This window comes from Penaeus chinensis, chromosome 21, assembly GCF_019202785.1.
Source record: "Penaeus chinensis breed Huanghai No. 1 chromosome 21, ASM1920278v2, whole genome shotgun sequence".
Taxonomy (NCBI): Eukaryota; Metazoa; Arthropoda; class Malacostraca; order Decapoda; family Penaeidae; genus Penaeus; species Penaeus chinensis.
Window position 1 is genome coordinate 18518052 of NC_061839.1, and position 12500 is coordinate 18530551.

General features: G+C 37.6%; 2 protein-coding genes across 5 annotated transcripts in view; one reads left to right on the top strand and one right to left on the bottom strand.

Moving 5' to 3' along the window:
• The window catches only part of LOC125036526 (mediator of RNA polymerase II transcription subunit 13-like), a 67448-nt gene extending 64465 nt beyond the window's left edge, over positions 1-2983 (bottom strand). For all 3 annotated transcript variants that reach the window (XM_047629186.1, XM_047629185.1, XM_047629182.1), the window contains exon 1: positions 2773-2983. In XM_047629186.1, the coding sequence (XP_047485142.1) occupies positions 2773-2841 (69 nt within the window). In that variant the 5' untranslated portion in view covers positions 2842-2983. The remainder of the gene's footprint in view (positions 1-2772) is intronic.
• Positions 2984-3467: 484 nt separating this feature from the next.
• LOC125036527 (39S ribosomal protein L50, mitochondrial-like) overlaps positions 3468-12500 on the top strand; it is a 16101-nt gene continuing 7068 nt past the window's right edge. Inside the window, exons 1-3 of one of the 2 annotated variants that reach the window (XM_047629187.1) lie at positions 3468-3608; positions 7295-7398; positions 9426-9628. In XM_047629187.1, the coding sequence (XP_047485143.1) occupies positions 3519-3608; positions 7295-7398; positions 9426-9628 (397 nt within the window). In that variant the 5' untranslated portion in view covers positions 3468-3518. Of the gene's footprint in view, positions 3609-5799; positions 5935-7294; positions 7399-9425; positions 9629-12500 lie in introns of those variants that run through there. The other variant, XM_047629188.1, reaches the window with a different exon arrangement.

Here is a 12500-nt window from a genome sequence, read left to right on the forward strand (position 1 = left end):
AAGAAGATAGCAATGGTAAAGGGCAAGAAAACAGCGCCCACTCCATCAGCACTAGGTAAATAAAAGAGCACGTGCCGCAGCATCCAGGACAGCTGACTACTCGAGGGGCGGTGTCACTTGTCTACTCGGCTAATACCGTCTTGACTGAGGTTAATCAACTGACAGTTGCCAGCGTCTCGTTATATACATAAAAAAAAACTATCGACAAGCTGGTAAACATGCGTAACGCTTTATGATTATGCGAAGAGGATTTAAAGCCGCATTCACGCGCGTCTGAATCTCCACAGTGCCCTCGCTCCCCTCCGCCCCCATTACCGACCCCAAAGGGTAACTAAACACCCACTCACAATTTACCCCCCACCGAGAGGGGATTCCCGGATGCCAAGACAGTGCTAGTAGGAGCGTACGTAGGAGTGATCCTACACTCTTCTCCAGCCACCCTCTGTCCTTACCCTGTCTTATATATATGCTATGGCAGAAAGGCCAAGGTCATGCACATCTAGAATGTGAGAGACGGGCGGGGGAAGCGAAGGGGGTGACAGATCCAACGATCACAACACTATGCAATAAGGTTATATATACTGCTAAGGATGCGCACGAAGAGCATGGCATTGGAACAAACTTATACAGATTGACATATAAACAAGACCTTCAGAGAGCGTGAACACGAGCACAGTGAAGTCGGCTATACTGTTATCAAGATAAAGGGACACAATATAAACAACACCAGAAGCCCATTCCCACGACATCACCCCCCCCCCCCTCCCACCAAAAAGAGGGAGGGGAGGGTGTGCCAAAGAAGGCGGGTGCGGGGCAGACTAGAGGAAGAAGAAGGACGATAGAAGGGAAACGGGAGAAGAGCAGAGGCATGCCACCCCGTGACGCTCTCGGTGGAGGGCAAGGGCGGAGGAGGAAAGGCAGAATCGCCATTTCAATTCCCTCTAACCCTCGGCCCACGTGTCATCGCCAAAACAAACAAACAAGGCCCATTCGCCACTCTATAGACAGGCACCGCGAGTGGCATGTCGGCCGCGGGTAAGTTGCCATTACACGGAACAGGTAAAGAGCTACTCGGAAAGGGTTGGAGAAGAACATAAGAAGTCATAACGTATGTAGATCGACATATCTTGATGTATTTATGTATTTATGTATGTATTTATATGTATATATATATATATATATATATATATATATATATATATATATATATATATATATAAAGGGTAATGAGAAAATACAAAGAAAGAGAAAGCAAGAATGATAGTGAGAATGAATGAAAGACAGGGACAGAAAGTGAGAGGGAGAGTGAAAGAATAAAGGAAGGGGAGGGAGAGCAAAACAAAAAATAATGGTAGGGCCGGCCCGCGAATCAATCCGTAGGTCCACGCGCCACACAGCAGTTCCAAACACGACCACGATGGTTCGAGGAAAGGTGGGGAGAGGGGGGATGGAGCTGCGTTGGGCGACGAAATGGGAAGAAAGGAGAACGACGACGAGGGGGGAGGAGAGCAAAACTGGACAAATATGCTACACGCGATGAGTGTTTTTGAGAACAATAGTGGAGGTAATAGGCCATAGGCTTCCCACGTCAAACGGTACCAACCCCCGCAAGCAATGTCAGAAGTCGATACGGCGAAGACGATGAAATGCAGGATCGCACAAAATGACAACACCTCACCCCGAAAAAAAATCACTACACTATACTACACTACAGCACAATAAACTCCCTCGCTCCTGCTCCAAACCGTTTAGGCCATGTTCACCGTTCCCGAGCATGGGCCGAACAAGCATCATCATTTTACTGCTCGTCGTGTACAAGCTGTCGTTGCAATCGGCCAGAAGTTCAATTCAGCAACAGGGAGGGCAAAAAGAAGGCCGGGGGAATGCATTTGCGTAATATCGGGATCAAAATAAATATCCAAGTTTGGCTGGGGGGGACTAGGACCTTGCTGTCTCCCTCTCCCCCCCTCCTCCACCGTTATCCACCCCAGCTTCCTTTCCACATTTTCTTTACTCGAAATGTAATGCGAAATTATAAAATAAAAGTATATAAGTAAAAAAAAATGACCCTGAGCCAATAAGGCGAAAGCACAATTTAGGGGGAACTTCGTTAGCACGCCCTTCGACATGACACACCTCGAGAGACAACCGTTCCCGGAGACACGAGCACACGAGAATAAAAAAAAGAAAGCCAAAAGAAATGCGAAGGGAATCAGTCAAAAAAGACAGCGAAAAATTCATGGCTAGATTTCACCTACGACCCCCTCCCCCCAGCCCCACATCCCGGCCCTCCCCCTACCACCGCCCCCCACCTATTCCTTCGGCAGCGGACGGGATTCTCGACCTTAGCGACGTGACAAGTCCAATGATGAACACCCGCAGCATTTTGGGCCGAGGGCACTGGATTCCCCCGTTTGCAAGCCATTTCGCGTACATGCACAGAGACACAGAGGGAAGGTAGGGGAAGAAACGCCTCCTGACCGGCTAAAACGGGGGAATAATGACTTAGGAGTAATGTAGGGCAAAGCAAAATCCCGCTGCGATTCTTCTCTTTAAGCTCGGCTGAATGTACATTTTTCGGCCTGTTTTGGCGAGGAATTTCGGGTCATAACAGCGATTTTTAGCTCTTCTCGATCCTCTAGCTGGTTAGAGAGAAAGCTAACGCAGCCAGGAGGAGATAGACAGGGTAGATTAAAGAGGAGAGGGGAGAAAACGAGAAGGTAAATATCACAACAACAGTCGGTCACTTTCATTCAAAACTCATGTACTTACCAGGGCGAAGAAATTGGTGTGGCAATCTTCTAAGCTTGCCCCGTTCGTCTGAGAGTGCGTAGACATCATATATCCATTTTTGACACGACACTTGGATTGGTCTCAACCCACACACTATGGATTAATCACTGAAAATCACCCGATAACCACAATCACTCCATGGATCTCACTGTAATGGCGGAGGGGAAACGAGAGGCGTTCCAACAATGCTCCGACCTCCGCTGTCAAAAGCCGTCTTTTAGCCCCATTCGAGAGATGAGTAATGAAAGACGAAATTCTGGGCCTTTGGTATTTTTTACATTGAAATATTAAATATGAGAATTATAATAATTGGTATAGTTTGATGGAGCGTTGGTTGTGTGTGCGAGTGGAAATAGTTTGTAAAGAGTATGGGTGTTTGGCGAAAGAGTTCGAGCCCCAGCGGTGTGAGACTCGGCCGTTGATTGGCTGGCCGGGTTCGCTTAGAAAGTATTCAGATTTTCACGATTCTCGGATCGGTGATTTTGCGCAGCGCGGAATTCCCGTAGCCGGAGAAAAACACTTGTATTTCAAAGAGTTAGAATGACATGTTGAATATATCGAGCAGTCCATATAACCTTCAGGGATCGAACTTAGCTGTATATCAAACTAAAAGTTCAGGACGGACTTACTAGTCTATCCAGAATCTAGAAAACTCGAATACACTCTAGACACTTAAACAATCCAATGCTCTGATTGGTCAATGCAGGTCACGTGACTTATCCATCATGGCCGCCTCCATAACAAAGCTTCGTCTGCTCCAATCCTCGCAAAATCTGAAAAATATCTTAAACTATAGACCGTTACCAATTTTCCAGGTAATTGTGCCTATTTTAGATTACTTAGAATTATTGATGGTACAAGCTGTAACATTAGGATTCTGATATTGTATATGGGAGTCTGAATTTACTAGAGGCTTCGTACCCTTAGTTTGTTTATAGAAATATTCTACAAAATTATCATCGGTGACATTGCCTTTCATCGTGGCTTTCAGTCATTCTGCATCACCAGGTTTTAATTTGTGCAAGGAGCAACTCAGCGGTTTTTTCACGGTCATATAACAGGCAGCATACATGACTAAACATCAGTGACAAATTGTTATTCAAAAGTCTGTTTATTGTTACTCTTAAACATAAAACGCCCTGTTTGTGTTTGAAATGCTATATTTTAAAGCGTGTTGATATAAGTAAACATATATAAACATTAGGATATTAATCGTTTTAGGGATATGCAAATTTCCATATTTTTAATTTCCTTAGCCATTGTCAAGGAATTCTTAAACAGAATAAAATGATGCCAACATATAAATAAAATAAGAACTTAACCTTTCAGACTTAATACGAGTTACTTATCAGAGTGAAAGCGACAGCGAATCAATCCATTTCCGTTTCATTACATCTGGGGAGGAATTCTTGACGAGTTCAAGATCTGAATTCTTATTCTGTTCCTCTTGTGGCAGTTTCTATTTTCACCTGTGTGTACAGTTTATTATGCTTTTGTTCATTTATTACAAAGTATGTATGTGTAACTATTTATTTTATTTATGTATTTTTTATTATTATTATTTTTTTTTAACTCTTGGTCCCAGGCTTCTGTCATATTGTTGCGTGTGCATGCACTAGTTGGGGGTGTGAATACAAGCTTAATTACCAAGGTTTTATTATTACAGCATTAGAATCTGATAAAGGAGAAATATATTACAAAATGTTAAGTATTATTAAGTTGGTTAGTTGTCCATATCATCATATCCATTTCCAGCTGATAGTTTGGTAATTGAGTGGTTGCTGTAACCCTCATTAGGTTGGCCTATAGTTTACGACTATTTGGATGGGTTTTTATGAGAGTCAGAAAGAATTGCAGAAGTTTAGACACTCATATCCAGTTGACAAGCGAATGGCTTAAAACCATTTTCACCTCACATAAGGTAGATTATAGACCTGCCCAGCAGTTTATCTCCGTATTTGTTTCCAAGAGCAATGGACCCTCCAGAGATGAAGTCCCAAAACCAGGGTATCTTTCTGAACCCAAAATACAAACATAACATTCTTACCTTCTATTTATTCCCTAGACATGGAGGGGCAAACCCCCCTGTACCCCCATTTATTAGCACTTCATGCCAACTTACAGAAAACAGACATTAAGAACTCTGGATGTGTGAGGGTGTTGTGGACTTAGTCTCTGAGCAGTGATTTACAGCTGACATTTTTGTCATTTTGTGGTAAATATGAGGCCAGAGCAGCTGTACCTGTGTTGTTTATTGCTCTATTTTTTATGCTCTATAAGATGGCAGTGTCCATTTCCCACTGTCTGTGTGCATCACACTTGGTAACATTAACCTTTATCTCAAAATACCATAAAGCTCAAATTTGCCAAAATGCTCACATAGACCTTTTGTGTAATCTTCTATAAGTAAGGATTTAGGTACAAGGAAATATATGTAAGTTATTATTTCATTGTTGTTAGTATGATTTTTTCTTGTTACATGTACATTCTTATGCAGACCCCATAATTTCCAAAGTATATTTCATGCTCTTCCTACATTTGCTGGTTTTCTTGTACAGAATTACTGTGTGTTTTCTTTGTGCCCAGTAGCAAAATTCTCAGTGATGTAGGGTGAACTCATACATGCTTTTAGACTAGGTACTCAGCTAAAAACATTATAACCCTACTTTTAGAAATACATAGTTTATAGCATATAAGAAAATAGAGTAATAGCTATTGGCATTCTCATAAAGGCCAGTAAACTTCCACCAGTTACAATCTAGTAAGATGGAGTTTGTACATCTACCTGCAGTGTATCATGAAATGAAGAACCAGACCAAGCCCTATTTTGCTTTTGTATTCAAGATACTAGGGATTTCCTGTCATTTGATGGAGATTGAAGTATGTAGGTCTCAGCAGTCACTTGATACTGTGTTGTCAAGTTCAACTTGAAGTTGTCGGCTTTCTGTGAAAGATGACAGCAAGTAGAGTTTTAGTGAGCAATTCTGTTTTAACCCACAACAGCTAAGATTTTGAATTAAGTTTGGTGAAGCTGAGGTGTGTTAGTGTATGCTGGTTTGCATCTGGTCTACAGTTTGGTTCATAGACTTCCTCTCAAGGCATCATCCTAGCTGCTGAAACCCAGGCTCATGATGTGATAAGGTATATCTAGGGATTAGTTGAATTTTTGTCATGATGTGGTTTGACATCAACCATCTTGAATGGGTTAAAAAGCACTGCTGGTGTCTAGTGAACATTTACTAGGAAAACTTGTAGATTAATTCAGTGGTTTTCAAAATGTGACAATTATCACATAATTAGATCAACAGTGTCAAGATTTACTAGTAATTTGTTTGTATCTTTGATGGAAAGTCAACAATCTTCCCCAATAATTTGCTATGGCCTCAATACCATTACCACTCTAAGAAAGGACAAGAAGCTTCCTCTATATGAATTCTAGCAAAATAAAGCCAGGAATGATTAATTATATTAGGAATAATTACCCAAGAGGTCTGAAACTATCATTCCAGAATGTATGTCCTGTTGTTGCTAGCCCACCAGTAGTGTTAGTCCAATAGTAGAATAGTCAAAATTTATTAAGTTATAAGCACTTGCACAATTGACAAGTAAGAAATTAGGAAATATGAATTTGTGTGGTCATGATCATTATGGTTTGATATATTATTTGGAGGCAAATAAGGAAACTGTCCAAGCTCTATCTTGCAAGAATATACTTTGTGGAGGCTATTTGGCCCTTGTCAGAGTCCCAAAGATCCATATATCATCTATCACTATTTTATGAAATAAATGGCTCTTTTGTTTTCAGATTATCTCAACTGTGTTGTGAAAGTAAATGGTCTTGGAATTCATTAATCTATTGATGCCATGTAGTTACTGTTACCTTGTGACCAATAACATAAAATGCATTTACCCTGTTGCACTTTTTACAGAGATTAATATGATATCAGTTTATAGGGCATGTTTTATTATTATTATTATTATTATTATTATTATTATTATTATTGTTATTATTATTATTATTATTATTATTATTATTATTATTATTATTATTATTATTATTATTATTATTATTGTTGTTGTTGTTGTTGTTGTTGTTGTTGTTGTTATTGTTATTATTATTTTACTTTCCAAAATAATTTTGTAAGACTATTTCCATTTTTGATTCTTGTGATGAGTTGGCTAATGTGAAATGCAGAGATGCAGATACTTCACAAATCACATATCTGTAATTCTTGTTTCAGTTTATGGGTTAATGATCAGCTGCATTATGCATTGACTTAAATGTGATAGTTACAAAAACCTTTCACAGGAGATGTATATAAAATGGGATATTGTTGTTGATCCTTTTTTTTATTATTATTATTTTTTATTCTTTATTTTATTCCCCCCCCCCCCCCCCAGGTGATAAGTCTTCTGGAACTTGTAATATGTGCCATTGACCAGTAGGAAAAATAATTTTACGTGTGTTAATGTTATGCTAATGACTTGACATATTCTCAAGGATGTTCGGCACTGCTCTCACTCGCCTCTTGTTGCTGAGAAGGATGGTCACCAGATGAAAGACCGCAGACTTGACTTTGATGCTGCGTCCCTGGCTGCCCGCGGGTAAGAAATGAAGGAATGTGATGTTGGAAGATATTTTTTCTTACTTAGTCTCTCAAATAATAACTTTTCATGACACTATGGAATGTGCAGAGTTCTCTAGTTTTACTGGATATTGATTGTTCAGTATTTTTGTTTTTTAGGTAAAGGATTAAAAAAAAAGTAAAAAAGTTACTGTATTAAAATGTAACAAAATGTGGCTGAGATATGGTTTTATATTTTACTACCATTAACATTAGATCAGTAGTAATCCAAGTTTTTAACACAGCAGCTGTGTTTAACAGCCCAAGCCAAAAAATATCAAGATAAACTATTCTCACCAATAATGGATTGACATTATACATGCATATCAAGTTTTAATCAAGTCATTAGGGATATAAGCCTTCATACAGTATAACTGATATATCCTAACCATTTTATTTCTGATATAGAAAAGTAAATAATGCAAAAAAAAAAAAATTGTAGATTATTAAAATTGTAAATTTGTCTTAAGGGGAATATCCCTGATTGACTGTTTTTAAACCATCAGTAGCTATAAAACAGAAAAATAATGTACAGAGTAAGGTTTTGACAAAGTGTGGGTTCACAAATTCTCTGTGGGTCTGCATACAAAAAGGAAATACAAATCTCAGGTATAGAACTTGTGAATATTATTGCATATAATGCCAGAGAAGATAAGAATCTCAAATAAGATTGTTTACCAGAAACCCATTTTTAGGATCTCAAGGTAATGTAACTTTAGAGGAGTACATATTAAATGGAATTTATATTCATTGGATGAGAATTATGTACTTCATTTTGTTTCTGTTGTTGTTGCTGAGAAGAATGTAAATCTTTGCTATGATTTAACCTCCTTATTTCTTTATGCATAACCAGTTGTTGCAAATTTTCAATTTTGTATGATTTGATCAGATGTACTATTATTTTGTACTTCTGAAAAAATATCATCCTTAGGTAAGATACTACTTTGCATGAATAAGAGCACCTGCATCAGTAACAGGCACTAATTTACATCATCAGTCCTTAGTAATTGCTTGGGACATTTAGCCTACAGAGTAACATTAGAGGAACTTAGGTGCAGAGAGACCTTCTTTTCTGTGAATGTTCATGAAAAAACTAGGCTGCAAAGGATTATGAATGTATGTGACCCTAATAAGAATTTTGTCAAACCCATTAGTACTTTTCTTGGATTTTAAAAATGTTGGCTGTTGAAATTCTATGTGTAACCTGATATAGAAAGTTTATTTGGTAAGATAACCCCCTTGGGTAAATAAAGAATAAAAAAAGTGAGTTATGTTACAATGTGTGTGTGTGTGTGTGTGTGTGTGTGTGTGTGTGTGTATGTGTGTGTGTGTGTGTGTGTATGTGTGTGTGTGTATGTGTGTGTATGTGTGTGTGTGTGTGTGTGTGCGTGTGCGTGTGCGTGTGCGTGTGCGTGTGCGTGTGCGTGCGCGTGCGCGTGCGTGTGCGTGTGCGTGTGCGTGTGCGTGTGCGTGTGCGTGTGTGTGTGTGTGTGTGTGACTGAATGAATGAATGAGAGAGTGAGTGAATGAGTGGGTGGGTAAAAGATATTATATAGAGAATGAGTAATGTTTTCTCCTAAACATGTGTTAAAAAAGGAACAAATTCAAATCCTAACTCAGGAAACTGTAGGGATATCCTCAACTGAGAGCAGTTTCCTGTGTAGTTCAAGTTTTATATTCACATTACAGTCCCAAGAAACTTAGCTGTAAATATGCAACTATGAATGTATATATGAAAGGTGTAAAAGAATTAGTCTTTGAAATTTATGTAGAAATTCGGTTCCATGTTTAGATAGATAGATAGATAGATATAGGTATAGGAAAAAATCAACTGTACATATCCGTGACAGTATTTTATCAACACAGCATTTCTCTTTAGTTGTTGTACATGCAATTCTTTGGCATAACAAGATACTGATGTATTTTGGCAATGTTATGATATTATCCATCCCCCTTGATTTTGTTTATTTGATTATTATTATTTTATCCATCTGTTTATTCTGACAGGTATCTCCGCAACCAGCAGCCATATAACCCCCCCAAAGACGTAGAGACTCAGGTCCTACATTTGTGCGAGAAGACCTTGAATAGCACAGATCCGGAGACCACTTTTGGAGATGCAGCCACCAAGTACAAATTGCTCAGTGACTGTTCAAAAAAGTTCAAACACAGGGTCCCAAGCTCCATCATGCACAAAATTAATAATATTGGTAAGAGAGTGTGAATAATTTTTTAATATAGGTAGAGAAAAAGTTGAATAGAGAAAATTAGAAATATAAGATTTAGGGGGGGGTCAGAAACTAGACAAAGAATGTTGCATAGTTTGTGTTGAATATCTGCAAAGTTATGATATTGTTATGTGTTTAAACTGTAGATTTGTAATTCACAGTGAATAGCATTTTATGTTCACCTTTCAAATAGCAACCAACATTTTACTAGACATATTTTTTTTAAGACTTGTCACTTTCTAAGATAGAATATTGCATAAATCTTCAGTAACTGAAGAATTACTTTAACCCATTGGCACTTGATACATTGACTCTCCTCCATAGTTCTGTAACCAAGAAATCAATTCCTAAGCCTACCTGACCTCAGCTCCCCCTGGTTACCACTTTTTCCTTAAATTTTTACAATTGTTTTTTCTAATGCCATTTTTATTACTAAGAATATCATCATCATTATCATCATCATTATCGCTATCATTATCATCATCATCATCATCATCATCATCATCATCATCATCATCATCATCATCATCATCATCATCATCATCATCATCATCATCATCATCATCATCATCATCATCATCATGAGCAGCAGCATTAGCAGCAGCATCATTAGCAACAACAGCAGCAGCAGCATTATCTTGATAATCCCTTAGAACTTCAAATCCTTCAGCTTATTTGTCCTCCTAGCCACAAATAGAACATGATCTTTCAAGATTAAGTAAGATAAATATTGGTTGCAGCCATTTGAAGAACTCTTTTAGTTGGCTAGATGTATTTATAAGTATCTAAATGATTGAAAAATAAAAGGACATTTGCATAACAATGGTTTGTAGGAAGAGGAAAATATCTTTTTGAATTTAGCAACATGAAATATACCACACACTACCAAATTTCTACTTCACACTCATTACATTTCATTCACAAGAAGATACAAGGTAGGAAAATACAAATGTGTAATTGGAGACAAGGACTTACTAAAGGAGTACAATGTGTGAGGATGATATCATGGGTACAGCTGAAGGATATGTGCCAGATACATTACTGGATGCTATTTGTATTCCATTCAAAACAAAAACAAATCATTGAAAATATACTACCAGTTTTTGATGAGCCTTCCATGCTCATGGCAAATAGAACTATAGTAGTTTATAGTGTTATTACCAGTATTATTAGTATTTTAGATTAAAAGAAGGGGTTAAATAGGTGGTATCAGGTTGAGCCTTGTAATTGGCTACTTAACTAAGCACTTGTGAGGTTGGTTGAGACACTATTTTGCTTCATAATATTTCACTATATATGTCACCTTTCTGTGTGTTTGCTAATGTACTGAGGACAGTATGGTAACTTTCTTGTTATTTTTTATTATTTTGCCCTCATTTTAACCCAGTCACCACAGCTTTATGTAATGTCCCCTGTAGTTTCTTTTGAATTTTGTTATATACAAATGGCTCTACATGTGCTCAGCCAGCAAGGAGTCTAGCAGTAGGCCCTAGTGACCAATCCTGATTTCCCCATTCCTTGAATTGGCGGGATATTGTGTTTTTCTTTCTAATATTATTGATATTGATACTGTTATTAATCTTATTGATATTATGATAAATTAAATTGCTATTCAAATCTTGGTAATATTAAAAGCAATGAAATAATACAAAAGACACTTTCCAAAACTCAAGGAAATGGGTAAACAGGTGAGATAGGTTGGACTAATAACAGACTCCTTGGTGACTAAGCACTTGTAGAGCCATCTATGTGTAAAGACAATAAATGAACTTATATTATAGTAGGCATGGCATGTATTTCTGCAATACTTGCCAATTGGGTTAATCCATTGCCTGCAGGTGCATGCACTGTCCACTGTAGTTTTGATTTGTCCAAAAAATAGTTTGTTTTTTTTTCATCTTTTTTAATGGAAGTTGGCATGATTTATCAGGTTTCTATAAGACAAAATTTGATTGCAAGCAATCAGAGTGCTCAACTCTACCCTGCAGAAAATTTGTATTTTCTTGTCATATTTCAAATACATGGGGTATTAGTAGAATGCAAAGTTGAAAAAGTTATCACAGATGTCCCTTGCATATAGATGATTAAGCAAATGATAATAATTTATCATATAAGATCATGAAATGTTCACAAGAAACTAGAGGCATAATAACTCAATTGTGTGATTGGCTGAGGGTTACCGGGTCCTTAGGGGAGCTGGATTGTAGGGGGTAATATTGTGAGTGTAGCTAAAGGAAACATGCCACATAGTACCATATATATTAGTAGACACTACATAAGTTTCATTCATAATCAAAAGGCTGTGCTGGGAAATCCTGCCAGTATTTGATGGACATTCACTTATTTTGGCAAATAGGATGAACACATTAAGAGGTTATCCATGATCGTGATGAATAGGAGTTTAGGGATTAATGATGTTTGTATAGGTTCAGTGTACATTCTGATATAATATGATATTTTATTGTAATTTCAAAACCAGAAGCATACCCAGAGGAAAGGGCAGGGGCACTAGCTCCTCCCCTTACTATTCTGTCAGTTTAGGTTCCACTCTTTATGATTATTTTATTTTTATATATATCTTTTACATGTAGGTGGCTCCACATTATTTATTACTATTGTTATTGCTAATAATGTTAAAATAATGTTAACTCTACTGATGATAACATAATGACCGTAATAGTAGTATTAGAAATAAAAATTTCCTAATGATTCAAGGAATGGGTTAATTAGGTTAGGTCAGGTAGACCTAGCAATTGACTTCTTGATGGCATGGTGTGCTTATGAAACCATTTTTGTATAAACAAATGGACCAAACAAAACTATAGTGGACTGAATGTACCTTCTGGGATTTGGG